This window comes from Coccomyxa subellipsoidea, assembly GCF_000258705.1.
Source record: "Coccomyxa subellipsoidea C-169, whole genome shotgun sequence".
Classification (NCBI taxonomy): domain Eukaryota; kingdom Viridiplantae; phylum Chlorophyta; class Trebouxiophyceae; family Coccomyxaceae; genus Coccomyxa; species Coccomyxa subellipsoidea.
Genome location: NW_005178029.1, coordinates 4,364 through 32,104, shown reverse-complemented (window position 1 = coordinate 32,104; position 27,741 = coordinate 4,364). Strand labels below are relative to the sequence as shown.

Sequence of the window (27,741 nt, the reverse complement as noted above, 5' to 3'; positions counted from 1 at the left end):
GAGCTATGAAGCTCGCGCCAGCATGCCAGCTGGTGAAGAGAATGAGAAGCAGATCTCACATACACATACACAAGATAAACCCCAAGATGAAGTCAATTTCAGTCTGGAAATGTCAGATCTCTAGCCTATAGGTCTCTGAGAGTCATGCTTGAAGTACTACTTTCTAGCTAACAGCACGCAATAATGCCAGTGTACAGTGATCCAACACAGTCCCTATGTCCTGACAATTGGACTGACAATTGAACATAGATATCTCCCAAATAATCTAAGTTATAACAGCTTGCATGTGCAGCGAGTTTGCAAGGATTGCACTTTCTATGAGACTCCGGCGCCGGCCACCCTCCATCAGTCCCCATTCCATACTATATAGCTTGCTCATGCGCATGCGCGTCGCAGCAGCAAGAGTGCAAAACACTGTAAGCCTGCTTCAGGATTTTGTTCACATCACAGCAAAAACATTGTTGGTGTCTCCGAGCGCATTTGTCACTGCAGGCCAATGCGGCGCAAGGCGCCAGTTGCCGTCCACAAGGAACTTCACCTGATGCTCTCCCTGCACGACCAGAAAATACCAGCATCACCTCACACGTTCATGGTCAACTCTGTACAATACTGGAGTAAAATCAAGTCATGGTGTGGCTGCTCTGCATATCCAGCTGTTCCTGACTGGACAATCAACCCCAATAATGGCTCATGATGAATGAGCACAGCCCTGCAAATTGGCAATAAGCTGCTCCCAAAGCCCTCACACAATTGTCCTCATCCCAAGCAAGAGTAAAACGAGCTCTGACTGGAGATACTAATGATTCATGTTTTGGGCGCCCCCTGGTTTAGGGGGTCCCTCACCGGCAGCAGGAGCACAGTGGCCTCAAAGCGAGTGAAGACTGAATCGCTGATGTCATCCGCGCTGAGGTCAACGCCGCGCGTCCAGCCGTCAAAGCTCCCCATCAGCCGCACCTCGCTGGCCACGCCAAACCAGGCAATGGGAACCTGCCTCGGCACCCGCGCATCCAGCGCCTGTATCTCCGTGCTGAACGCCTGCAGCACGCCACGGCAAAGTGACACACAGGAGGTCAATCATATTGAACAAACATGAGAAGGAATTGGCGGTCTTGGCCATGCAGTGCTGCCACACTTGCTGTCCTGTATGCATGTTGATCCCATGGTGAGCACGCCGCAGCAGAGGGTGCATTGGTGATAACCAATCAATTTGACTTTTCAAGCACAGTCAATGAGGCACAGGCACACAAAGATAACATATCAGGTTATGCCCTGCACAGGTACTACCAGACAGATATCAGGGCAGCCACAAGTGGAAAAGTATGGGGGATACTGCAGAAAACAAAAGAACGTACTGCACACAGACATTCCCATATCGGCGCAACAGTAGGGGCGCACATTCTGCAGCTGTGTCAGACGGGTGAGGACCAAGGTCGCATTTTTCCGATCGGCTGCGCGGTCGACGCCGTAGGTGTGCGCGGCGGCCGACTTCTCCGCCAGCTGCTTGGCAGCTTCTGCTTCCTTCCGCAGCTTCTCCAAAGCCGCTGCTGCCGCAACCAGGTCCTGCATCGCCCCGTCCAACTCTTAAATGCCTCCTGGTTGTGGGCATGCAGGTCAATGGTGTTGCACTGGTACATGGCATACACCATGCTAGTGGGAAGAGCTCTGCAGCTCCTCAAAAGTTTCTGGGAAGTTTGAGAGCCCTGCAGACCCTCTGCTGGCTCCATTAAATGGGAGATCACAGCTTCAATTGCAGCTGCCTGTATGAGTCTCTTAAATCCAAGTGCAAGTCCAAACAACGAAATGCACACATTTCCCCAGTCAAGTACAAACAGACGCTGCTTGGGATACTTGACAGATTATAAGACTGGCCCTTCAAGGCTTGCCTGCTCTCGCTCGTCCAGGCGTTGCTCTAGAAAGAGCAGGTCGCGGTTGCGCTCTGACAGCTGCTTGCTCAGCCGGTTGCGCGAGGCGCGCAGCTGGTCGTACACCTGCAGCAAAATGCCAACAATTTTGTTGGTGGTTGAGTCATCCCACAGGCAGATGCAGAATAAAGAAAGGTATCACAAAGGCTCGGGCAGAATTGTCAACCTGTCATCTGATATGGGCCGGCAGGAACAACTGCACCACCGTGCGTGAGCTGAACATTTCAAATAACACAGCTGCGCACACATTGTGGGGTCCATGGGATGAGAAAACAGCCACATTCTGGTGTTCGGGCTTTTTGCATGACCGCCAATCAAATCGCATGACCCAGGCTTGCGCACCTTGCGATCAACAAAAGCCCCTGGATCAAACTGCTTGTGCAGCGTTGGTAGATCTCGACCCGGTGCTGGCTGTGCAGCTATCGCCAGTCGAACAGCATTCCCTCTGAGGCTGTCCTGAAGTCTCCGAGAACGTTCGCGTGCCTCCTGCAAGTGCTGCAGCAACTGCTGCCTGGATGCCTGCAAACAGCGGCTGAGTCAGCAGCTGACATCACCTTTTGTAGCCACACACATAGGAAACAGTTTCCAGAGCATTCACAGCCACGTAATCACTTTCCTGTGAAAGGATTGTGAGCCAACAAATCTGCCAGTAGGCAGAAGTGAAATTAAGGCACATTTACCTTCTCATTGGCATATTTTGCCTCTTTGCCGGCACTGACTGCAGAGTTCTCGATGTCATTCCTGGTGTCCCTCTCATGCGCAGATTGTGCATTTCTGCTCAACTTGCAACTCGCTGCTGAATTCTCACTCTCACTTATTCCTGCTGCCTGCTCGCTCTCCAAAGCTCCCTGATAAACGCTGCTAGGCTCAAGGTTCCCTCCAGCTGTGCCTGCAGCTTCTCTTCTGTCCTGCTTTTGTTGTCTTGACGATTTTCTAAATTGCTGCCGCTGTCTCCCTGAACTTTGGACCCTTGAAGGCAAGGCCCCCTTTGCGGAAAATTCACTTGGGGCTGGATCAGTATCTAGGTCTGCCGACTCTGTGGGTGCCACAGATATAGAGGGGATAGCAAGCGAGACCCTCACGTTTTCAGAAGGATGCATAGCCTGTACCAGCAACCTCCTGGGTGCTGGCACAATCCTTTTGATTGCGTGCTGATGCTTCGAACACCATTTTGCATCTGATGCTGCACATATTTGGGGGGCTAATCTGCCAACTGCCCACGAGGATTCCATTCTGCAACAAGATCACCAAGAACATCACACTTCGTTTGTGGTACAAGCAAACGTTCCCGGGGATGCAAATTTCATTTTAATTAGCAAAGAAACTCTTCAGAAAATTCTTTCATTGCTTTATGTGACTTGAGTGCAGATGCGGACCTGCACACAACCGTGTATGGGAGATATTGCAGGCGTTTCAGAAGACACACGCCAGTTGCACCGTCAATTCATCTCGGAGACAGATCAATGTAATTGACTGCCTGCCCACAACCAAGATAATTCCGCTGACAGCAGTGCCCTGACCAAGAATCCAGACATCTTTCTGATCCAAGATGGCTTTGGAATGGATGACAATACATGAACTGAAACAAGAGACTGAGACAGTCAATACCAAAAGATTGTTCGCTTCGTTTGACAGTAGCTCCAAGTTCTTGCTGGACGTTGCATGGGTGAGAGAATCATGCGATGACGATACGCACCTCGACTCTTCTCCGAAAAGGAAGCTTCCACCTCACGAGGCGGACACAAGGATCCCATTCATGACGAAGCAGCCAGAAATCATTCCAAAATGTTCCCAATTGCTTAGAATATATTTCATAGCTGCAGAGCGTTCTGGAGTGGGAGCGCCATAAGCACACAACCAGCATCTTGTGTTGAAGACAAGCACATCAAGTTGGCAGAGGTTGGGTTGTAATGCCCGGCATGTGGAAGCTCCCGCAAATAGCACCTGTGCTATTAGTATTTATAGTCTCCACGTTGGCCGCTCCGAGTCCGGAGACATCCCCTGCGCAGAGAAGCCTAGGCAGACCTTTTCTGGCACCTGCTCCTGGCCCATCCTTCGCAGCACTTGCGCCCTTGCAGCCTGTGCCATACGACTCTGAATCCAAAAGCGAGGTACGTAATCTGTCTGTCTGCTGCATCCACTGTCAGCGTGCGAAGTAGCTGTGGTGAGTAAAGAGCCAGCTCTGCGCTATGACTATTTCTTGAACCTCTGTCATGAGCCTGAAGTTTGGCATAGTGAGTCTCTTTCCTTGATATGAGTATATCTAAGGAGCCGCTATAGTCACCTTGAGAATGTGAAAACGCAGGTAGCGCGGCCATTTCCTTGCAGAACAGAAGCAGCTGATGGCCAGGGTATGTATGGAAGCTACAAGCCTGTGACAACAGAGGATGAGAAAAATGGCCTGGAAAATGACCTGGCGCCGGTGGCATGGCAGGCATTCACCCAAAATCAGACTATCACGGGCTGCCTGTCCAACAGCGTGCACCCAGTGTCGTACAGAGTGACCGAGGGCTGCAAGCAGGTGATGCCGTGCCCCCGGCTTGATACCAAATACATGCTGCTGCGCCGGTGGTGTGCATGCTGCAGTCGCATGAATTAGGCTGAATCTGCTGCTGTGAGCGTCTGCCTTCAGTCTGTGTTGTTTCCGTTCTTGCTCGAAGAAAGCTTGTCGTGAATAAGCGGCAGAGGTGCCCCAATGACCGCCTAGGTTTTCAATGTACGTGGTCAATAAGCTTACAGATCCTGCTAATTGCGCGGAGACCATGCCATTATATTACACTATGTTCCTCTTGCACGCTTGGCACGTCTGTGAGATGAGTGCAAAGGATTGCTTATGGACACGCAGATAGCTGACCATCTGTTCATTCTGCTGTTCAGTTGGTGGCGGGGACGAACTACGCGTTCGAATTCGAGACATTTTTTGACTGCACGACGCAGCAGAACGCAGCTTCGTTCGGCTCAGTGACCCTGGACGCCATAGTCTACCAACCCCTGGCAACTCAGGGTCAGAACACCGGACCACAGGTGTGTTGCCAATCTGATGATTGCTTCGGGCCAGGGGCAGCTCAACGGTCTAGAATGCCCTTTGATGCTGCCTGCTAGCTTCGCGCTGCCAACTTTCTGAGGGCATGCTGCTGCTGAAGATACAATGCGCACATGCCTTGTCAATTCTGGAACACCAGGTTTGGAAGGCCTTCATTGTGCCCACGTCATATGCCCAACAGCAGCTCAAGCACCTGCCAACAGCGTAGGCGCAAGTTTCATGGAGCTGAGTCTTCCAAAGTGCGCATACATATGCCAGTCCATGAGTTGTTGCTTTTCTTGTGCAGGTCAGCAGCGTGTGGAATATTACGAAAGCATAAGCAGCAGCGGGGAAGCAAGTAGCCGCTGCTGCGCAGACTGGAGACAGCTGATATGAGGAGGATATATCCTCAGTGGCAATTGCTGCACTTCAGCAGTTTTCGATTGGACAGCATGTGCAACCCACCTCTACGATTTTTTGAACCTAGAACCTTGTATATATGTTGACGCCATTGCACCTGTACAATGAGACAAAATGCGAGTGGTCTGCTGGGTAGGCGGAGTGTTTCACCAGCTGGCATGTCAAGAACAAATATGAACCCACTTGAAAGCTTTGGAACTTCACCATGACCTGGCATATGCAATTCACTTACGGTACATATTTAGAAAGCCAGTGCTGGGTTTATCACAAATGCCAATGACCCCAAGAGCATGCATGATAATAAGCTGGTCTGAACATGCTGCTTTACAGAGATGGACCCCATCTGGGCAGATATACAGCTAGTGATGTGCTTTTGTGCGCAAGAACATCTGTACACTGTCTGCATGCGGCATTAATTCTGTCTCAGGGGAATGCCATCTGCAACTCAAATAACCATGCATGTCGTTGGCACTCTTATGCGCTCTGCCTGGAGCTAAGTCAGAGAGAGAGCTTCATCAACATCGCCAATGCAAATGCAATTTTTATTGCAGGGTGTCTTGCTCATACCAAATAAAACTCTCCAGTCTGTTGAAGCGTATTGGCCCGCCCGGGGCGGTCAAGCATTCCAGAAGTCTGTCATCGAGATCATTCGACGTTGAATGCCAGCAGGTACTCTGAAGCATCTAACTGTTCTTTTACAAAACACAGCTGCAGCTCTGCAGTGTCATAATCGCACACTGTCATTTGACAGGGGAATCCATCCGATTGGGACAAGGAGCCACGCTATCAACAACGAGGGCCTCGCAGGGGTTTGGCGTTTCATTGAACTGCCCCCTTTAAGACACAGACATCAGATGGGATCTCTGTCACAAATCTTTTTGTCCGGGCCAGTGCTTTCGGAGACATGCTGTTCATGCGATGCGGCCGGTCATGATGTCAGCCGCGATCTTGGCGCGGAAGAACGGCATGTCAAGCTGGGAGAAGTCCATGGGAGCTCCGCGCGACAGATGCTCAGCAAACTGGAGAGCAAACACGCCGCAGTCGCAGCCGTTCTGCTGCAGAGGCACATCCCTAGGATACCTGCACAGCCAACAACACCCGTTGCCACTCTGCGCATAATCAAGTCACATCAGAATCAGCTTCTACTTGAGTTGGAGCACATGAAATGCTGATCATTTCATGTACCCCATAAATGGTATCCCTTCACTGTACAGCTGACGTATTGCAAATAAAGCCTGGTGCTTTTCACTGAGATGCAGTGAGATTGAGGCAACATGGTTGCTTCCCGGGGGTGGGGCATGTCCGGTTGTGCACCTGATGGGCCACTCGGACGTGTCCACCTCAGCATTGCGCTTGTCCCTATACTCATCCGCGATGTACGAGCGCAGTGCTCGCAGGATCTTGTCCTCACGGCCCTGCAAGAGCGCAGTTGTTTTTTGGTGACCTTTGCGCCAAATGTCATGCCAAGCATGGCAAATGACTGGTCATAGCCCACCACATTCCGCTCCCTGCTGATGTGATCAGCATGAACAGATCTACCTCTTGCATCCAGCATTGCGCCTCCACTACAGCATTTACAGTGAGTACTCAAGAGCTGCCGTTCCAACTTCGGATCAAGAGAAATGGCAGAAACACACGGTTGAAGGTGAGAAGTTGCACCCGGGTGGATCGTCATGTCCATCTGGATACAAGGTTCCAGGGGGCATGTCCGTGTAGAAAAAATACATTTGTGCCACATGGGTTGGGGTGACTCACCCCGAGGGAGTCGAAGTAGACAATCTCCTGGGCGACCAGGTCGATGAGGGCGCAGGTCCAGTGGTTGCCCAGATGGACTGGCACAATCACGCGCTCCACATCCAGGATGCTCTCCGATTGCTGCACCCAAGATAATCAGAGGATCAGTAGCTCTCCTGCACATAATTGCTTTGAGCGCGTACAATATTCCTCCTGTGATGAAGGTGAGAATTCTCTATGACTTTTGCTGATGGGTGAACAGTTGATCACATATCACGAATACATGCAAGCAATGACCATTGACCTGCTTCTGGGCATCAAAAGACTTGCTTTAGCAAAGGAAAGACGCAGCTGATTTCAGAGGCAAGACACCAACAATTAAAAACATGTTTTGAGAGCAGTCACACCACAATTGCGGCGCACTGTGACAAAAGGTGTAAAGAGAGCGCGCGCCTGGTTCTGCAGATTGAGCTTCTTGGGCAGGGTCCAACGCTGGACGGCCTTGTAGGAGTAGGCATGCGCGTCTTTGTACAGCTTGTTCACAAAGAAGCTGTTGAAGAAGTGGCAGGTCGGCACCAGTCCCGCCCGCCGCCGCTCAGCGTCCCGGTCCTGCACAGCGCATCGAATCACTCTTCATGACTCACCATGGAACCGCGTATTTCACATTTATAGTACCGTGCTACACAATGAGTCTCAAATACGGGAAGCTTCATCACCCTGTCAGGTGATGCCTGGCGCTCGAATTGGCATGGCTGAGGCATCAATATGGCCTTCTGACAGTCAGCTATGACAGAATCTCCTGTGATGTCGCAAATAGCACCAAGCTTGTGGGAAGACCTAAGCCGTGAGCTGCAATGCCCACAAGCTTCATGTTTCATGGCTACATCACAAGGGCACAAGTGGAGGAGCGTGAGCGGCGTCACTCACTAGGAGCAGGCCCATGTAGATGTTCATGACCTCATCGTTGAGCCAATTGAGGCCCTTGAGGCAGGCCATGTGCCCGCGTGACATCTCGATATTGCTCGACTTGTGGTACACCAGGATCTCCTTTGGGTCGCCCCCAGCCAACGCCTGCGCCGCCTGCAGTCACAGCGGACACATATACCTCAGCGAGCTGATGAGCATCCCGTTTGGAGCTCACGGTTGGCTCCGCAGAAGCCATCGAGTAACAGGCGTCTTGTAAGCATGTCTCTGGCAGCAGGAGAAGGAGCAGTATAAGCGGGGCAGCTGTGCTTCTGGGCAGAATGCTAACAGCTGCGTCACATTTCACGCTGAAGATTGCAATCCATCGTTGATGCATGCTCGAGGGTCCTGACAAGATCACTGGGGACACCAGTAGGAGTTTTAATAGATGCTTGACAAGAGCGCACCAGCTGGCGCTGCGTCTTGGTGAGCCGCCGCTCCTGGCTGACTTCTTCCCCCAGGTCCCTGACTGCCACCTCGCTCAGCGCCGCACTCAGAGACTCCTCCTCCTCCGTGACGACCTCCTGCAGGCAAGAGGGTGACACAACATCCGTCAGAGACTTGCCACCAGGACCGCTGGGGTGTGTTCACTACCTCTTGCGAAAAAGCCGAGGCCAGAATCTGCCGCCTTGGTCATTCAATACTTTTAAATGGGCAAGACAGCCCGTACAACGGGCTCGTGGCTCCATGACGAACTGGCTTCTGGAACTGCCGTGATTTCAGCAGCAGTACAGTCTTGATGACTTTGTAGGGTGCTAAGAATCCGCCTGAGGCCACGAATGGTCCAGGATTTCAGCCAGACAGGAAAATGCATGCCAACCGATTCGGGAAATCTGTATGCATTGCAGACGCACAGACGCTCACCTCTTGCTCGTCTTCCTGCTCCTGCTCCTCCTCTTCTTCCTCCTCGTCGTCGCTGCTCAGAACCAGCACAGCGTCCTCCTCCTCCTCTGGCTGCGCAGCTGCACCGTCCAGCGGCAGCTTTGTGGGAGACGGCGCTGCCCAGCTGACGTCCGGTAACCGCAGCTCGCCTGTGGTTGGTGCAGGAAATGACCCAGTCAAAATCAACCCACTAAACAATGTCACATCCCTCCAACACAATGATCTGCCGAAATACGATATATCTTCTGCAGCAATGCTTTGCATGAGCACCCCATCAGAGGCTTGACTGGCACCAGACCATTCAAACATCATTGCTCGTGGCATGTACCCCAGCAGGTTGCAAGTCCACCCCTGTGCACACCATGCACAGTTCCACGTCTCAACACTTGAAGTTTCAGAAAGGTCTAGACTCCCCACGCACCCAGAAATCTGGCCCCAGAGTTTTTCAAACCCACAAAAGACACCGCGGCAGGTGCAAGATCTGCTCACCGCCAAGCAGGGGCAAACAAGCCGGTATTGGGCGGCAGAGGCACGACACACAGTGTCACAGAGTCACAGAATGAAGGCCAAAAAAAGGAAATCTGGTAGGGGGGGGCATAATGTAGTCACCGCTGAGCATGGGCAAGCCAGTGTCTGCGAACAGGACCACGTCATGCAGAATCAGACAGTCAGGATGCAGTATCAGACAGTCAGGGAACTAGATGAATAAGAAACACGTCGTGGAGGCATGGTCTACTCACCGGCACGCAGGGGCGCGCCCATCCCGGCGTCAGGTGGCAGGGGCACGGCGGCTGCGTAGCGGAGGCGGCTGGCGTTGCGCATGTCCTCCAGGCGGCGCTTCTCCTCCTCCAGCAGCTTCATTTCCTGCGAGCGCGCCAGCACCAGCGACCGCTCCGACTCCTCCCGCGGTGTCGGCGCGCCAGCCGCCATCGCCCTCTGCGCCCTGCCCAGCGATAATCAAGTTATGAGGATTAGCGAATATATAAAGCTCCGGTAATGACGCCCTGGCCTTGCTTTCGACTGCCTTGATTGACAAGTAGAGGTTTGAAGCCAGGATGAAGTAAAAGAGGTGACTCACTTTACACTGAGGTCCTGTAGGCGTTTATTGACGCCCTCCAGGCGCGCCTTGGCCTGCTGGAAGTCTGCTTGCCACCGCACCCGCTCTTGCAGTAGGCGCTTCTGCTCAGCCTGCAGCACACGCTCAAGAGTTTGCTGAGCATGCTCACCTTCCTCCACATATGAAACATGCGTCATCGTGACTAGGAGCATCTGAAGTGGCCACAAATATCTGAAATCTGAACCCGAAACATTGACCAAGAAATAGGTCATATGAGCAGTGTCGAAAAGAAATGTGGGGCGCACATCCTCGTTTTCGGCAATGAGGGCAGCGCGTGCGCGCATCATGGCCGGGCTGGCGGCGGCGGGGGCGGAGGGAGTCTCCAGAGCGGCCCAAGAACGCCCCTGCGCGGACGACAGCGGCTCCGGCGACTCCAGCGGCTGCTGCGCTGCCGGCTCCATGTCCAGCCGCCGCCTCGGCATCGACTCCCCCACCGCAGCGCTCTGCACCCACCCGCACTCTTACTTACAATTCCTCCAATTTGTCAACAGTTCCTTCCGTCTGTGCCACAGCACCAAAGAAATCCATTTTATATTTTAAGCGCGCCGTCAGAACACGCAGTTCCCAACTCGTCCCGTTCGATCTACACATTACACAAAAACACTTGAGCGGCAAATTCATGCACCATGGGCTTCTGGTGCACAGTGGTCTCCCGGCACATGCGGCACCTCTCAAATGTGCCATAATGGAGAAGGCAAGCGCTGCCATAGTGCTAAGTATAAAGCATGTCCGCGCCATCACATGATGTAAACAGGATGATAACAGCAATGGGCAGCGCACCACAGCAGGCAGGGCGGTGCGCTCAGCGGCCAGCTGCTCATCGCGCAGCAGCTTGTGCAGGGCATTTGCCCGCTTGGCCTCTGCCTCTGCCTTGCGCGCTGCCGCGTCCAGCTCGTACTCGTTCGCCCTCCTCAGCTCCTCCAGGATGGCCGCCCTAGTCACCTCAGCTTCCGCTGATGCCTGCACAAACGGGGCCATGCAATTTGGCGCATGCATGAAGGGGCCAACTGCAGGATGTGATTATTGGCACCAGACATGTCCATGATTTTTTTTGTGCGGCAGATGTACCGCAGTGCACAGCCAGGTCAAATCCTTCGGCAACTGCCAACATGAAGTGAAGTGAGCCAGCATGCACTTTTCCCCATCAGCATTCAACAGCGCTGCAATGCATTTGACATGCATGCATTGGAAGGAGGGGCAGAAGAAACTTTCCCCACCTGGGGAGGGGTTGCAGTTTGCGCTGGGAAGTTTCTGCGAAAGCTGCTATAAGGACCGTGCCTTCTAGGTGCCACGCTCCGGTACAGCAAGGGAGTTGGTGCTTTAGTAAGCTGTCTGTCTGCTGCCAATTTGCTGCGAGCTGGCGTGGCTGTACCGTAACGCCCTGCTTCGTATGCTGCCAGCAGCCTGGACGACTGATGTGGCAATTTCTCTGGCCCCAGCTGGCTGGGTGATGCAAAGGGATGCAGACCGTTCAGGATCGGCCTGGAAAGTGGCTGTGCGCCTGCTGTCTGACCATTGATATTTTGCAATACAACCGTAGTCCCTACCGCCTCCTGGATCCTCTCCTTTTCAATCCTGGGCCGTGATGCCCGTGGCTGTATTTCAGATGCTTGCGCGTTGATGCTATCTTCTCTTTGCCTCTTTCTAGTGCCAGGCGAAGGAAGGACCGTGTCGCGGATAGTGGAATAAATACGGGCAGGGCTATTGACAAAAGATGCAAGTACTTCTGCAAAGCCCATCGACACAGTCCAGCATCAACAATTCCGGTGGACAGGCAAGAGATCTTCTTGCTGGTGCCTACGTATGCAATAACATGCCCATGAAAGATGAGATATCTCAAACCAACGTCAAATCCGTGATTTTGTCAGTCCCGATGCTTTCCTAGCGATGCTTGTGGATGAAAAGTTCCTAGAAAGATCAAAGTGGCGCGCATGTGCTCCACGAATGAAGTGCCTATATTCCAAAGCCAGCGAATTTACTTATTCTGACCGGCTTGAGCATTGTTAAAACTCCTTCTGCATGTCAAAGTTTATGAGAAGCGTGACGCAAGTGCTGACGTTGAGTGGAATCTGACTCGGCCTCTCTTCTTCACGTCCAAATCGAATTGAGAGATCAATGGAATCATAATCTTCATATCGGGCACAGGCAGTAAATCTGATACGATCCTGGCACTTGTGAGAGGGGCTCGTTGTGCTTGTCTGTTTGGCGCCCATCTTGACTACTGGGTTCCCATCCTTTTGCTTAAAGCAGACTGAATTGACCCAGAAAACAGCTTTCTATAAAATAAATCGGATTACTAGAATTTTAGAATGATGCGAAAGGGCTTGCTGGGTGCTCTTGCAAGACAGAGGGTCTTGCAAGATGGTCCTTCGCTGTGCGAGCGAATCTTGAGCAACGGGCAGACCAGCACAAGTCTCGCATCCTCAACACATCCTTTAGAAGGCATTTCATGTCATATGCACATGTCTTGTATTACCAAGAGGCATTTCAGGATGGTACCTGCCAGCTCTCGTGCAAGCGAAGAAGCCCCAGAGCAGGGCAGTGCCAGTACTGCAAAGAACGAAAAGAACAGCATGGACTTTCCTGGTGGCCGCGTACCGTTCACAGATCGCCTCAGCTTTGTCGGGGGAGCAGTGTCCCCGTCACAGCCAACAAGCTGCTACAGAACCTTGGACAGCACAGGTGCGTGTGAGACCATGCTTGGATCTCTATACTCGACACATGCGGTCTAATCTGATATATGTGCGATGAGACACAAGGAGTGCAGCAAGGTGCGAGTAAATGCCCATTAGATTGTTGGTGTGCCCAGGAGCCTGCATCGAGGATGCAGAAGTGCCCCATGATATCGATGAGGAGCTGGCCCTCAAGATGTATGAGACGATGGTCAAGTTGCAGACCATGGATGTCATATTCTATGAAGCGCAGAGGCAGGTGCGAGCAAACATTTACTTGACTTCTCTCTATGCATCTTCACTGCAAGCCTGCACGGAAGCTGTTGCCAAGCATTCCAGTGGATCTATCCAAAGACATGTAAATTGATGCACAATCAGGGTTCAGTGCACCCGTGAGGTGTCAATACTCCTTAACGACGCTGATACTGCTGCGCATGTGTTCTGCAGGGGCGCTTCTCCTTCTTCATGACCAGCAACGGCGAGGAAGCCACCATCATTGGCAGCGCGGCCGCCCTGTCCCCCAAGGATCACATCTTCTCTCAGTACAGGGAGCATGGGGCTCTTCTGTATAGAGGCTTCTCCTTCCTTGACATGGCCAATCAGGTAATTAGTCCTCCTTTCTTGCTCATCATGTTTTGCGCCTCAGCTGCCTCCTGCTGGAGGGTGCCTGCCATTCTGCAAAAACCCTGGCGCTTCTTTTGTAGCAGGCCTGACATAACCCATCGCTTGAGAAGCAGCTCAATTCTCTATCTTCTCTTCACAGCTTGCTGCACCCAGCAGAGCAGAGGGTTGATGAGGGCGCACGCATGCCAATCGTGTAATCTGTGCCTCACTCATGGGACGACAGGAACACCATATTCTCAATTGCCAATATTTCTGTCATCGCTAAACTTATCGTGGCGATGCAGTGCTTTGGGAATGTGCTTGGGCACGGCAAGGGCCGCCAGATGCCCATCCACTACGGCAGCAAGGCCCACAACTTCCAGACTGTGTCCGCGCCACTCGCAACCCAGTTGCCACACGCTGTAGGAGCTGCTTATGCGCTGAAGGTGAGCTTGCACTTCCAGCTCTGTTCCATCACAAATATGCAGCAATTCCCTGCTTTTCAGGGGGGCCGAAAGGACTCATTAGAATATGCTCTAATCTCCTGCGTGTATCCTGCGTCATTGGCGCCGCTTAAAACTCGAATGTCAAGCATGCTTTGTAGTTCTCAAATTTTTATTGTGTCTGGTCTGAGGTCTGTATCTGCGCTTGCAGCTGCAAGGGCAGAGCGCCGTGACAGCGGTGTACTTTGGGGAGGGGGCAGCGAGCGAAGGTGACTTCCACGCTGCCCTCAACTTTGCGGCCACGCTGTCAGCCCCGGTCCTCTTCATCTGCCGCAACAACGGCTGGGCCATTTCCACACCAGCAAACGAACAATACAAAGGTGTGCAGATGAGTGCGCGCAGAGAGATTGCTCCCGGAACTCTTGATGCATTTTCAAGATGACCAGAGGCTAAGAGGGTTCATGGTGCATCCCGGTCTGTTGCAGCCTCCTACTCCACTGCATCTGTCAACTATCATACTTGACGCCTTGCATCGAGAAGAGTGTCATAGAACTGCGCTGTGTATTAATGTGCAGATCCTTGGTAAGTATGCGGGTCTGCAAGCATGCGCAGGTGATGGAATAGTGGGCAGGGGCCCCTCCTACGGCATTCCAAGCGTGCGTGTGGACGGGGGAGATGCGCGCGCAGTTTTCAGCGCCACTGCAGAGGCCCGGCGCATCGCACTCGAGAAGACCTGCCCCGTGCTCATCGAGGTACGCACACTAGTGCAGTCAAATTACTACGCGCATGCCTGCAAGCAACAGAGGTTCTGCATCGTGCCTGTCACATCGGTGAAGGTCTGCATGTAAATGCGCGGGCTGAGCTGGGCACCTGTCATGTATGACATCCCCGCACAGAATTGGCGAAGGTTACAGAGCAATTACAATGATCTCTGTCAGCTGGCAAAGGCGCCATAGCCAGGTCTTGGGGGTTCCAGGCACACAAATTCACCCATCACTCAGGACCGCTGGGATCGTGACGTGCGTTGGCACTTTTTGTGCAGGCGATGTCATACCGCAGCGGGCACCACTCCACATCGGACGACTCGTCGCGCTATCGCACGGCTGAGGAGATGAGCGCGTGGCGTGCGCGCGACCCGGCGACCAGATTCCACAACTTCATCGTCAGCCGCGGCTGGTGGGACGACAAAAGGGAACGCCAGCTGCGCGTGGCCACCCGCAAGCAGGTGCGCGCCCTTTTATTATTGTTGCTATTACACGTTTTCTGGACTAGGGATCTAGGTATGGTACGTCCAGCACCATGTGTATCAGACTTCTCCATCCTGTGTAGGCATGGCAATTGCACGTGCTGTGGGTCACCATGCCCTTTTGATACCCTCTACTCTTACCAAACCCTAAACTAAATAGAATAGAATATGTTAAAAGAAAGGGATCACTTCTCAGAGCAGAAGCAGGTTCATGTCGACAGCAAGCTGCATAGCTCCCAGCCCAGAGAAGCAAAGCATTAAGAATGGGGTATCTACACCTAATTCGCACGACTGCACACGTGGATTGCCCATGCTGCTGGCCAGAGAAAAATTATCTTCCTTGCATCTTCAGGTGGTGGACGCCCTGACTGAGGCTCAGAAGGGGGCCAAGCCGCCATTGGAGGACATGTTTACTGATGTGTACAAGGAGATGCCTTGGCACCTGCAGGAGCAGGCTGCCGAGGCACGCGCGCATGCACAGAGGCACCCAGAGTCGCTGCATGGCATCCCTTTGGAATGACGTCTTATTCGCTACCGGTGTATGTATAATATTGCAGAATATCTGTGCCACTCAGAATGTAGTCCAGAAGTGCTGTGCTATTTTCCTAGGGAAATCCTCCAGTCAACAAGGCAATTTGGACAAGGCAATTGGACATGGCTGCAGAGTCTGTTGCTGTGCACTGTAAGGAAACTTTTCAGCAGAACTTCTTCATTGTGGATAAAAAGCATTCAGCCTTGCATGATTCTAACCCTGCAGTAGAAAGTTTCTTGAGAGATGCATGCAGTGTGTGTACGGGAGAGCCAGCTGATGCGGTATTACACCATGTGTGTTGCTGTGAGCAACAATCAAAAACGTAGCTAGATGAGCTCAATATGGGAAGTGTACAATCTCTGATCTTACTGATGACCATTTGGAAATGTCCACTCAACCCCCTAAAAAGACAGAGAGAGCGTACGCAGAAACGCGGACCATATAAAGGTTTCTGATGGAAATGTTCAGTCTCTCAGATTAAATAATAGCACATAATATCCATATAATATGCTGATATTCCACCCTCAAGGAAAGCTCCATATCTCTTCTTGCTTGTCGCTGACCGGAAGATACTTCCTGCCAACACTGTGTCTAAGCGGCACATCAGCCGTACTTTGTGAGCTATATGGATATATAGGTCAAACCTCTCACAGCCTTTTGCTGACCAACCTAGAACCCAGCAGCTGCATTTTTCTTTTTGGGATATAGCAGGGAGCTCAGATGCGGTGGTGCAAACAGTGACACAAAACAACAGCTGCAAGTACAGTACAAACATATTGCGCTTTCTCTGAAATGCCACGGGTGTCAATCGACACCCGTAAAATAATTGAAATGAAGGTTTTCACTTCAACCATCTCTGGGAAGACACAGGAGCTTCTTCAAAAGGGATATCCCGCTCATCAGTGCTGAATCCTGAGAAAAAGCCGGCTGGCAACTTTTGAGAGCCAGGGATCTCCACTGGAAGCAGGAGAATGCCCCTTTGCCGGTTTCTTCATGCTGCCACCAGTTGGGGAGCAATGCGGCAATCCGGGCACTGCCTGCCGCTGCCTGCCACTGCTGCACCTTGTGGGCTGGGTGTAGCATGCAAATTCTCTGCAGTTCCCCCGGCACTGGCCTGACAGCGTTGCATGTCACCTGCGTGCTGCACAGGAGTGTCTATGCTCAGGCTGCAGGAAACTTCGGATGGCCTTCGCAGGTCACTGATGCTCCACTCTCTGCAAGGCTGTCCAGTCTCCCCTGTTGTGTGTGACAGGCTGCTGGAAAGCAGAAAGACTCGCTTTTCAGGCTATGTAGTCAGACAAAGACACAAACCAATTGGCATGGCATGGCATTGGCATATTTCTTATAGAAGCACATCAACTAATGTATGCGAGGAGCATAGGAAGCTGTGGACGGGCTCACCGGAGCAGGGATGCGCAGTTGGATACTGGGGCAGTGGGAGTCTAACTCCTCCCAGCAATATTCTTCTTGGGGAAACCTGGTCGGGCGAGCAGTTCAGCAGCTGCAAGCACTTGGCTGCACTGCATTCTGCCAGGCGCTGCACCCTTTGAAGGTATTGGGAAAGCTTGTCAGTGCGGGGCACAGAACCGCGGTAGTCTGTCGGCCGGTGGGACTCGGAGACTTGCCGATTGGAATGCCCAAGGAACGCATGAGCCGCAATTTTCCGCATAACGCCATGGTGGAGGAATCTATCAATGTGATCGTCCTCATACCACCAGGGCGAATGCTCATAGAATGTTTCTGCAGCACACTCCTTGAGGTTCCTCTCCCTGTCAGCTGGGACGCCATCATAAAATTCCATCAGCAATGCCAAGTTTTCATTGACAATGGTCCCTGCGTGCAAACCGACGTGGTGGAAAATAGAGAAAATGCCGTGTGAACGGTGGTGATAGCAACAGCTGCATGGGTCTGATGGTGCAATCAGAAACGCTCAAACCTGTTACAGGTTCTGAACCAGCAACGTTGCAGATCATCTGCGTGATACCTGTTCGCTGATCCATTGCCCAGAGAAGCTCTCCTGAGTTGTGCAAAAGATTCAGGATGATGTGCCAGCTGGAGTTTGCTCAGTTGATCGCCGTGTTCAACTTATGCAGGGAAAACCCTGTTGATGTTGGCGCCTACCACAGTTGCAATCTGACCATATTGAAGGCTCTCTTGCGTCTGAGGGTGTTATTATTGCATCGTGTGAGTGCATCTGGCGTGTATGAAACAATCGCATAGCCTACACTGTGGTGCTTTAAGACGCCAAAGGAACCAACCTCGAAGTTTCGCAGAGGATTGGCACCAGCTGGAAGGCCTGCGCAGGGTCACGGATTGCTACAAGGCAGGTATCTCTCACATATCTCCTGTTGACACTGTGTTTAATGAGATTTGGCCACCACAGCTGGATGCTGTCGTTTTGGATTCGATCGTCTCAATCTGTGACGTCACAGCGGCAGGCTACAACATCTTCGTGCCCTGCATGCTTTGTCCTTGATGCATTCTCGAGGACGGCCCACTCCTCCAAGTTTCGGCGATGCTCCAATTAACGTAAAGGTGTCATTTTGATTGGAGCTCCATGTTTGGCGGATCCTGCGTGGTAAATGACCGCAAGGACACCGCAGAACTTTGCCCATGGAGTGCCATTGAGCTGCACGACTGTTCATATTAGCTTTGGGTTCCTCTTCACCCTGTATGCCTCGGCTTGGCAGGATTTTCTCCTGTTTTCGTGGAGGCCCTGAAGCCGCCGCTGGCATCGAGGTTGTCAAGGCATTGCCAGCTAAGGCACCATACCATTTGCAGCTGAACATGGCCAATGTTCGAGTTCCTGCGGCTGTGGTGATCGATCTACTACGCGATGAGGTTGACTACGATCATCTGACCCCCAGGAAGCGCGGCAGAGGTCAAGGCCCTCAGGTGGAAGGGTGAGTCAAAGTAGGCCAGGGGTTCAGCTTGAATGCCAGATGTGTGACTGCAGTCACCAGGACGAGGCATAAATTCCTAGTAGTTCAATCCCTACGCCAGATCTCATGCATCAAGGCATGTCTGCGACGCATTCCAGGATGATTACATTGAGCAGAGAGTGCTGGTGGTCTTTTTGCAGGGGCACACGAGCAAGGAACTCGCGCGCTGCCGGTCCCAGTCAGGCAGCAACGATCGTTCTGGACGACGAGGCAGGCAGCTCCGATGAGGCCGACATAATTGATCTTGACGTGGTCCGCCTTGCTGACATCCGTGGCAAGGCGCCCATGCAAATGCAGATGTGAACACCTCCCTGTGAATTCTGCCTTTTACTGTAAACAGAATGCTACATAACTAATGCTGTTCCCCATTTCCTTAGTCTGTGTCTTCAGTGACACGCATGAGGGCAGCGCTTTTTGGCGCGTGACTTACAGAGGGTGGGGCATTTGTTGCAGGCTCAGCAAGCGCAGTAGAGGTGCTTACGTGGACCTAACAGGCGACGGTGAGGGGTCCCCACCGCGGCATACCAGGGCAGCTCATCGGCAGGCTGCCCCCCTTGGAGCACCGAGCCAGAAGAGGGACCATGCAGCCCGGGCAGAGTTCCTGGCCCTTGAAAACGAGCATGCGCGCCACGGAGCAGCCTTTGATGAGAGGCCCGGCCCGTCCCATACGGCTGCAGAGAAACACCAGGTGCGGCGCCCTCAGCAAAACCCTTCGATCACGTTTGTGCTGATGTGTGCTGTCGCTTGAGAGCCTAAGCCGTCACTGCAGAATGCATTTGTGGTACACGTTGTAGGGGCCGGGCGGATGATGCTGCCCTCAACAAGTAAGGGCAGGGCAACAAGTAAGGGCAGGGCAGATTGTAGTTGCATAGGGTGTATGTGCCCCTTGCCCGGTGATACACTTGGACATGACAGAGTCGGCGCTGATGGTCTTTGCTGTGTGGCTCCATTTTCAGGGGTCCAGCCAGCCCATCGATGTGTCAGGGTCACAGCCAGATCCAGAAGACATGTTGGGCGTGGGACCTGTGGTGCAGCCGCGGGAGGCCACGTTCAGCTGCGCAGTCTGCTACGACGATCACCCCATGGAGGACTGCTTCATCGCCAGCATGTGCAAGCACAGGCTGTGCAGAGACGCCGCTCGAGAAGTCGTTCTGGGAGCCATGAAGTGAGCTTCTTCCTGCCCTTTCCATTCTCTCCGCACTATCCGCTTGATTTAGCGCATAATTCTGAATTTCCGTGATTTTCTGACTAGCACTCTTCCAATCTTGTCAAGCCGGCATTAAACGTTTGAGCAGTCCAGCTGATATCATCTATCATGGATGGTATGTAGAGCAGCTCTCGGGAAAAACAAAGGTGCACTAGCTGTGGGGATGGTTGCTGCAGGAGCTGCACGTTCCCCGTCCTGTGCCCCATCTGCCAGGCCAAGCCGGACCCGCCCTGCGCCAAGTGCGAGCGGAGACGCGCCGACATGGAACGGGCCGCGGCGGCAGGAGAAGAAGACAACAGCGGCGCCAACGGTCCATCCGCTTGGTGCTGCAGGTTGGCCACTTTAAATTCCCCATACACCCCTGAGACCCAGCATGCTGACTGCTGTGTGGTGTATGCTGGTCCTATTCAATGCGTCAAGCAAGTGTCCTTGTCTGTTGTTCTCAAGAAATTGGGAGACAATCAATCTGCCATTTATGGTCCTGCTGCACACAAGAAAGCAGATGAAAGAACAGGGCAAGTCACATTGTAGTGGTCCATTGAAAGTGCAGAGCAAAGCTTTTGACGGTGCTGGTGGGGGCTGCAGCTTGGATGCGGACATTCCGCTGCTGCTGAGCGTGGAGGAGGAGGAGCAGTACCTGGCACGAAGCCTCAAGGCCGCCACCAATGCATGCCCCGACCTGCTGCCCTGTCCCAGGGCAGACTGTGAGGGCGTGGCAGTTGGCGGCGAAGGTGCTTGGGCCCCACTTCTACTCGCTGTTGTAGCGGCATTGGACACCCAAAATGGTTCCCATAAATTTCGGGCCCCCTGCACTTGGAATGATCTTGATATGACCCCATCTCTGGCAATATCAGGACTTGTGTGACCGGGTGTGTGCGCAAGATTCATTGCAGAAGCGGGCAGAGATCTGTGCGGTGGCTAGGCAATGACTGAAGTAAAAGAGTGGTATTTGATGCTTATGCCAACGTGCAGAGGACGCTTCGCAGCATGTGATCTGCAACGTGTGCCAGCATGGATGGTGCAAATCATGCAAGGTGGACTGGCATGACGGCCTAAACTGCAATGATTACCAGCGCCAGGTACACCACATGTGCCCCCTTCATGGAATTGCAAGTATGCTGGACACTACTGATCTGCTGTGTAGCACATTGGGCACCAGGTGAGTGCTAACGACACATAAATGACACGGTCCTCTCTGCAACACTCCTCTTCGCTAGCCATGCCCATGACTGAATGTGCCTTAAAGCCCTTATGCCAAAGAGAATTTGTATTTTGCAAGAAGAGTAAGGAAAAATGTGTCATCATGCATTGGCAGGCGGGCGAGGCGGAGGCTGACAAGGGGCTGGCTGAGTACCAGAAAGCCAACAAGATGGTGCGCTGCCCGACATGCGGCCACGGCATCGAGAAGATAACGGGATGCAATCGTGTCACGTGCGCTTCTTTCATCCCTCCACCACATTTGTGTATCTCCTGGGGTCTGGAAACCCGCACAGGTTCCAGGTAAACTGGAACCTGCGCAACAGATTCCAGTTTAGTCCCTTTTGTTCTATTTCCTGACAACCACAGTAACCGTATTGAATACGTGCTCTCAGTGGAGTCAGCGCTGTAGGACCGTGTAAGTGCCTGCTTAGACCTGGACCTTCTCCACGGTAGCAGCATAAAAGTCGGATCACCAAGCCTTCATGTAAGGAAATATTAGTATGATGTGGCCGGCTCATGCGCGCAGGTGCACAGGGTGCAAGACGCAGGTGTGCTGGCTGTGCGGTGACAAGCTGCCGGCCACCAACCCATACTCCCACTTCACCTCCAAGGGCTGCCCCAACGTGGGCGGTGGCACGGCCCTGATAGGCGCGGGCGTTCCTGCTGGGGCCTGGGCCGGTGTGCAGGTGTCTATTTCCAACCCATTAGCAATGCCATTCAGTGCGCAAACAACGGCGTGTACGAAGAGCACGACACATAATTTTCATCACAGTCTTTGCTTTCCTGGGCAATTCCTTTTCATGCTTTGCATCCCTGAACGGATCTGGGTGCAGGAGTGCTGGTCAATGATGGTTTGGCACTCCTCTCTGACCGTTCCTATGCGTCAGTCAATTACGCATTACCTTCGAGTTTAAGAATGCCATTACTTGACCATTCCTTCTCACCCTCCAAGCCTCATTGCTGCGCAGGGTGCACCAGGCGCTGCCCCTGCTCCCCAGCCCGCTGCAGCTGCAGCTGCTGTGGCCCCTGTGGTAATTTCCTGTGCCTCCTCGTTTGATGGCTCCTGCTGTTGAGGTGTACAGCTGTACCTGACCCCTGCACAAGCAGCAACAGCGGATAATATTGGAAGAAGCCATGCGATTTCCTCACCGATCTGGGTGTCTAACGCAGGTTGCCGCTGCTGCCCCACGGGCGGCTGCTGCAGCACATCCGCCAAATCCCCCGGCTGCAGCCCCGAATGTGCCCAACTGGCTGCCAATTCCTCGCAATCACCGGGCTCAACGCCGCAAAAGAAACCGGAGATAAGTGTTGGTGCAGGGTATCATGATCTGCTGTCTTCCATTTGTTGTAGTAATGGGAAGCCAGCTGCAGCCATGACAACACTGAAGCCCAACATATCCAGAATTCTCAGAATGTACTTCTACCAAAACTGTTTTTGCAGCAGCTTGTTTTATTTGCGGGTTTCTGGCAGGCCCAAAAAGGCAAAGGGCAGCAGTCACCACCAGGGTGTGCATAAAACCAATAGGGAGCACCGGGCAGATGAGACGTGTGGACATTAGCGAAAGGGTAAATGAATGGCTTATGCTTTCTTGAAGACTAGTTATGCTGTGTTCCAAGTTTTCTAGATGGTGAGATCCTGTAGGTAGCTGCTCCGGGAGAGCTGTGTCATAGAAGGCTGGATAGCTAGATGGTAGGTGAGTTGTACATGATATAGAGCGAGAGAGATGTGGCGACCTGGGATGTCTGCAATGTCTAGGGTGTGTATATTGCAATGCTTTACATTGCAGGGCGTCTGAGGCACTGCTCAGCTGAATAAATACGGTCATTAATATCTTAGAACCAGTGCAACCCTTGTACATTGCAATGAAGGTGTCGACGAAGTGCTGCAGGGCATGGCTTTGAAGATGCATATAAAATCCTCAGAACGAGTCTGCGAAAAATGAAGTCCCATTCGCAGACGCTTTAGCTAGAGTACAGTACGTCAATCGTGCGAGAAAGGAGTGGCCTGCAGTTGTAAAGACTGGCAACGGCATTGCAGATGCACCCATTGCCATTGCATGACAGTATCATCATGATGCCGGTATGATGGCGGCATGGTGCCAGTGGTCACCCATGAGCTCTGCTATAATACCTAAATATAGAGCCGTCCGGCGCCCCTGCATTGCATACATGCAGGAATATATCTGTGAGAAACTTGCCACTGGCCGGAAAAGCTTGCAGAAATGATAATACTGTAACACTTGCGAGTAACTACCTGTTGTACAGCTGCTGGTGCCAGCAACATTAGACCCCGTATCATAGACGCTCAGTCCTTCCAAACGGACTATTGTTGATGGGAAGTAGCACAAGTGTCCTTTGCAAATAGCGCCAAGTCTTAAAATGTTTCCTTTGCAAGCAGATTGATCTCCAAGGTTGAATGGCATGCTTCCTATTTTGGCGCTCTGAGCATGGCTGCAGAGCAGTCTTGTTGCTGCTGTGGCAGGAAGTCAGATAATTAGGTCCTCTACCTGAGATTGGACAAAGCGCTTCGATGAAGACCTCGGTTGCCCTACTGCCATTTCCAGAAAGTGTGAAAGTTAGCGGCCACTTCTAGATCACCTGTTGACATCACTTGCTTTGTTGCTCCCTTGCTGGGCGCTCGGTGAAAGCTTCCAAAGTTGGTAAAGGGTAATTTTGCTTCACTTCATACTTCAAGAGTGCGTTATAGCTCTAAACATGCACCTTGAGGTCCTTACAGAAGAGAAAAGCCAGATGTCCCAAGCAGCGGCTTTGGAAGCGGCACTGGCCAATCTTCTGATGGCGGATCTGCCATCTGGGCCTGATTTCCACGTACGAAATATGTTACACCTCATATGATGTGGTTATTTTCTGCATCCGGAACGGTTCCTTGGGAGCCCCTGGATGTATAGTGTCGCTACAGCTAGCACGATCTGTGGCCAGTTTGCTTACCTAACACACGGTGTTGTGTTTTCTACAGTACAACAACACTTTCGCTGCATTTCGGGAGCCTGCGCGGGATCTGAAAGGAGAGATAAGGAGGCTCCTCGTCCAGTTGCAGGTGAGTGGAGCTTCATTGCTGTTTCTGGATGTCTTGTTCCATTATGCTGCAAAACAACATCAACGAAGTACCACACCTAGGTGAGAGAATTTTGAGGTCGCCAAATTTGCTGCAGGCTTTACACACGGATTTGTTGCTCCGCACCAGCAAGTGCAGGCGCTTTGGACCAGACCAAATCAGCAGTTGGAACAATTGTATGTGCAACGCAGGGCCGCTTTGGCAGCCAGCAGGTGGATGCAGAGGACCTGGAAGACAGCGAGGAGGGTGATGGTGCATTCAGCGAGATGGTGGAAGGGTTGTTGGATGATCTGCTGGAAAAAGTGGATGCCTCACTGGATCGTGCACGCGCGCAGCTCAAGGCGCCGTCCGGCAAGTCAGCGGATGCCAGCGCTCCAGCGGCCTCTGGTCCTGCCACCCCCAGTGCCTCTCAAGTTGCAGGTGCACGGCTGTCTGCAACTTCAATATGCACTGGGGTTGGAAGATAAGTCTGCCATGTGTCTGTATTCTCTTTTGTAGTTCATAAGGTGAGTACAACGCGTGATAGTGATCCACGTGGGCAGTTCCCACTACTATGTATTAAGGAAGTCCAATCATTCGAACATATAAGGCATACTTCAGAAAATTGAAATTTACTTTTGCGTGTCTTGTGCACAGGGAAGGAGGCCGCTGCAGACAAGCGGTCCAGGCATGCCTTCGCCGCCGCACACACCGATGTGGGCTTTGGTCCGCGGCCGCAAGACGCCTTCAATCCGCCCGTCGACAACAGCAACACACCCTTCCGGCCCAAGCTCGGCCATTGGGTCCGCAGAGAGGTTGGCCGCAGCCCCATTTGGATGGTGCCCATGATGGCCACTTACTGGCTGCGCTTCTATTGATGCCCACATAAAGGATGGAGGCTGCAGAGCAGTACTCGTTGCAGCCGAGATTGAACACACGAAAATTTATGAGAGAACATTTGGGAAGGTTAAATGTATTGCATAGGATCTGTATCTGACTCTTTGCAGAGTATCTCATCATTACGCTGCCAGCAAGGAATTGAAACCTCTGGCATTGAGTCTTGTCACTTTGCACAGGAGGCTCATGGAGGCAAAGCCGCCAATGCGCTGGACGCACATGCGCAACGGCTGGGGTTGGTGGCGGCCGACTCGGAGGCGGCAGTGCATCCTCTGGAGGCTGCGCTTAATGACCTCAAGTACGAGGACAAGCAGCTGGAAGCCCCCGAGCCCCAGCTACCTCAGGTGATGCCCAACCATATTTGGAATGGTTCCTTTGTTCGAGTTCTCACATCACTTTACGAGTTGTGAGCATCTTTCATGCTCTTAGGTTAGAGCAGAAGTTGTCTCTAAGAAAGATCTCTTTCATTTGCTGGAATTTTTGACTGCTTTTCAGGGGTGCAGCAAGAACTGTACTTTATGCGTGGGGTGCACAGCAAAGTCTCATGCAGCGATGTGACATGTGATGCTGTGCTTGAACAGGGTTTGGATGAGACGCCCCTTACGTACGTGGACACACTAGACGGCTTGAAGAGCCTGGCACAGGCGCTCTCAGCCGTCAGAGAAGTGGCTGTTGACCTGGAAGCGCACTCTTTCAGGTATGGACCAGATTTAATCATTGCCTCCTTTTGCCCTTGACCTTGTGCCTAGGTGCCTAGTGTCTCTTCTGAACGCGTGCTGCTTCACTTCTTCTTTCTGATTACCATACAATCAGTCTATCTGTCTGGCCTTTAAAGCTCGTTTCTGAGTGCCAGATGTCTCTCTGGACACAGCTGATGCGCTGTGTGACACTGTGCAGGTCGTTCCAGGGCTTCTGCTGCCTCATGCAGGTTTCTACTCGCACAGCCGACTACCTCGTGGATGTCATTGCCCTGCGCAGCCATATCGGCCCTCACCTGGCCCCAATGTTTGCAGACACCAAGGTAAGCGCTCTTCAATCCCTGCTTGGCGCAATGTCACGCGTGTTACTGGTCAACAAACTGTAAATTTCTATGATATTGGTTTACGTCTGCATATCTGTGAAGGGATTCCTGGGGATTCCCAGCAGCTCTTGCCTGCATTATCAAGTAAGATAGCTTGAATTTGCTGAGTTCTTGGTTGAAGTTCCCACGTGTGTACTTTGCAGATTGTGAAGGTGCTGCATGGCTCGGACAGCGATATCGTCTGGCTGCAGCGCGACTTTGGCATCTATGTGGCCAGCCTCTTCGACACGGGCCAGGCTGCTCGTGTGCTGGCTTACCCTTCCGCGGGCTTGGCCTACCTGCTGTCCCACTTCTGCTCTGTCAAGGTGCGCACCTTGCTATCAGCAGGCACTTTTCCACCTGGTTGGACCATGGCTGTGACAGCTTGGATAAATTCCGGTTTCATTCTCTTGAGTCAGTCATTTCATGCGATTTGTAATTGTAGCAGCAGGGCTGTTTTAGGTTGACTCAGGGCAATTGTGTGCACAGGCGGACAAGAGGTGGCAGCTAGCCGACTGGCGCGTGCGGCCGCTGTCTGCAGAGGCGCTGCACTACGCGCGCCTGGACACCCACTACCTCCTTTACATCTATGACTGCCTGAAGGTCTGTCACCTCGATCCATGATCATTGCATCGTGGTGTTTTCGAGATCCTCTGCGCAAAAGATGCTGGATTTTGCTTTAATCTTATTGAAAATCCTGCAACGTAAGGTACCTCAGCATGCTGTGCGACAATATGATCTTATGACTGCATTCAATTGCGCAGGTGGAGTTGGCGAAGGTGCCGAGAGTGCCGGACCATTTGCAGGAGGAGGTGCCGGAGAGGGGGCCTGCCACGTGCATGGGCGTGGTGCTGGAGCGCTCGCGGCTGCTGTGCCTGCAGCGCTACGAGAAGGAGCTCTTCTCCGAGACCTCCTACCTGGACGCCTACCGCCGCTGCCAGGAGCCCCTCACGCGCGAGCAGCTCGCCGTCTTTGCAGGTCTGTATTTTTAGGTGGAGTCATTAATATGTATTATGATGGTTAGTGAGTAGGGTTGATTGCTCTCTGTCTCTCTCTGTCTGCCAGAGCTGCAGCTGGCTTCTATGTACAAAAGTGTATGGTTTCCTGAGAGGTTCAAAAAGATCACGCCATGCCATGGGAGCAGCAGCGTTCAAGTTCATCCATTGTTCAAACGGCTACAAAGGCATGGATTTATCCATCGTGGGCATTGCCTGCAAACGGTCTCTGCCTTCATTCCTTACAACTCAAGGCAACAGGATCATACTCGCCATCTGCTTGTTGGACTGGCATGAAATGTAAAACACTGACAAAGGGGATATCTGCTGCAGGACTGTATGCGTGGCGTGACAGGACGGCGCGAGAGAGGGATGAGAGCACTGGCTTTGTGCTGTCGCGGGCGCTGCTGGTCAAGCTGGCCAAGCGCGCGCCCTCCAACGCCCGTGACCTGCGCGCTGTTCTGGGCAAGTGGGTACCCCTCTAATCTAGCAACTTATGGACTGTCCGTCTAATCCTGGAGCCCCTCACCAAACATGGCAGAGTTGTTTGGGGATGCTCAGGATCCACATGAAATGCGGTCAATGCAGGATGATTAAGTCCGGCAACAGATCATTTGCAGCAGAGTGGGCTCTGGCGTGCTGGGTTGTGAGATGGTGCCTGGGCTGTGCGCAGCAACGGCAGGCGGACCGCTCCTCTGCTGCTGGACTTCGCAAGTCAAGTCGTGGAGGTCATCGCCAATGCGCGGCAGCAGGTAGACAGCGTTCCTGACCCTGACGAATTACGGGGAGACCGCCGCCGCCCACTATCACCGGCAGCCGCGTTGGCCGC

At 52.6% G+C, this 27,741-nt stretch overlaps 7 protein-coding genes across 7 annotated transcripts; 4 read left to right on the top strand and 3 right to left on the bottom strand.

Moving 5' to 3' along the window:
• Positions 1-41: 41 nt before the first annotated feature.
• COCSUDRAFT_67158 (hypothetical protein) lies at positions 42-4,010 on the bottom strand (the record flags this gene model as incomplete). Its single annotated transcript, XM_005645118.1, has 6 exons — positions 42-550; positions 844-1,035; positions 1,396-1,560; positions 1,866-1,988; positions 2,265-2,441; positions 3,948-4,010. The coding sequence occupies 6 exons, from the start codon at positions 4,008-4,010 to the stop codon at positions 440-442; spliced, it is 831 nt and encodes a 276-aa protein (XP_005645175.1). The 3' UTR covers positions 42-439.
• A 265-nt stretch (positions 4,011-4,275) lies between these two features.
• On the top strand, positions 4,276-5,284 carry COCSUDRAFT_43589 (hypothetical protein; the record flags this gene model as incomplete). Its single annotated transcript, XM_005645117.1, has 3 exons — positions 4,276-4,443; positions 4,800-4,946; positions 5,252-5,284. The coding sequence occupies 3 exons, from the start codon at positions 4,276-4,278 to the stop codon at positions 5,282-5,284; spliced, it is 348 nt and encodes a 115-aa protein (XP_005645174.1).
• A 991-nt stretch (positions 5,285-6,275) lies between these two features.
• On the bottom strand, positions 6,276-8,094 carry COCSUDRAFT_18194 (cysteine proteinase; the record flags this gene model as incomplete). The annotated part of the gene is made up of 5 exons (XM_005645116.1): positions 6,276-6,444; positions 6,679-6,779; positions 7,120-7,230; positions 7,528-7,707; positions 8,026-8,094. The coding sequence occupies 5 exons, from the start codon at positions 8,092-8,094 to the stop codon at positions 6,276-6,278; spliced, it is 630 nt and encodes a 209-aa protein (XP_005645173.1).
• A 379-nt stretch (positions 8,095-8,473) lies between these two features.
• Positions 8,474-9,886, bottom strand: COCSUDRAFT_54182 (hypothetical protein). The gene is made up of 3 exons (XM_005645115.1): positions 9,365-9,886; positions 8,926-9,092; positions 8,474-8,585 (listed from the first exon to the last, which is right to left on the bottom strand). Exon 1 carries the CDS (start codon positions 9,871-9,873, stop codon positions 9,676-9,678), a length of 198 nt encoding a protein of 65 aa, XP_005645172.1. The 5' UTR covers positions 9,874-9,886; the 3' UTR covers positions 8,474-8,585; positions 8,926-9,092; positions 9,365-9,675.
• Positions 9,887-12,633: 2,747 nt separating this feature from the next.
• On the top strand, positions 12,634-15,544 carry COCSUDRAFT_37567 (mitochondrial branched-chain alpha-ketoacid dehydrogenase complex, E1 alpha; the record flags this gene model as incomplete). The annotated part of the gene is made up of 8 exons (XM_005645114.1): positions 12,634-12,742; positions 12,870-12,991; positions 13,180-13,335; positions 13,641-13,781; positions 13,990-14,158; positions 14,391-14,530; positions 14,821-15,003; positions 15,377-15,544. The coding sequence occupies 8 exons, from the start codon at positions 12,634-12,636 to the stop codon at positions 15,542-15,544; spliced, it is 1,188 nt and encodes a 395-aa protein (XP_005645171.1).
• Positions 15,545-18,343: 2,799 nt separating this feature from the next.
• Positions 18,344-22,210, top strand: COCSUDRAFT_57197 (hypothetical protein; the record flags this gene model as incomplete). Its single annotated transcript, XM_005645113.1, has 11 exons — positions 18,344-18,459; positions 18,639-18,797; positions 18,952-19,186; positions 19,455-19,663; positions 19,882-20,037; positions 20,291-20,436; positions 20,678-20,784; positions 21,021-21,136; positions 21,432-21,591; positions 21,874-21,936; positions 22,076-22,210. The coding sequence occupies 11 exons, from the start codon at positions 18,344-18,346 to the stop codon at positions 22,208-22,210; spliced, it is 1,602 nt and encodes a 533-aa protein (XP_005645170.1).
• Positions 22,211-24,688: 2,478 nt separating this feature from the next.
• COCSUDRAFT_18228 (hypothetical protein) lies at positions 24,689-27,397 on the top strand (the record flags this gene model as incomplete). Its single annotated transcript, XM_005645112.1, has 8 exons — positions 24,689-24,775; positions 25,115-25,201; positions 25,439-25,554; positions 25,755-25,878; positions 26,082-26,243; positions 26,407-26,524; positions 26,707-26,895; positions 27,246-27,397. Coding segments are annotated over 8 exons (1,035 nt in total), but the record flags the coding sequence as incomplete, so codon positions are not given.
• Between the last annotated feature and the right edge of the window lie 344 nt (positions 27,398-27,741).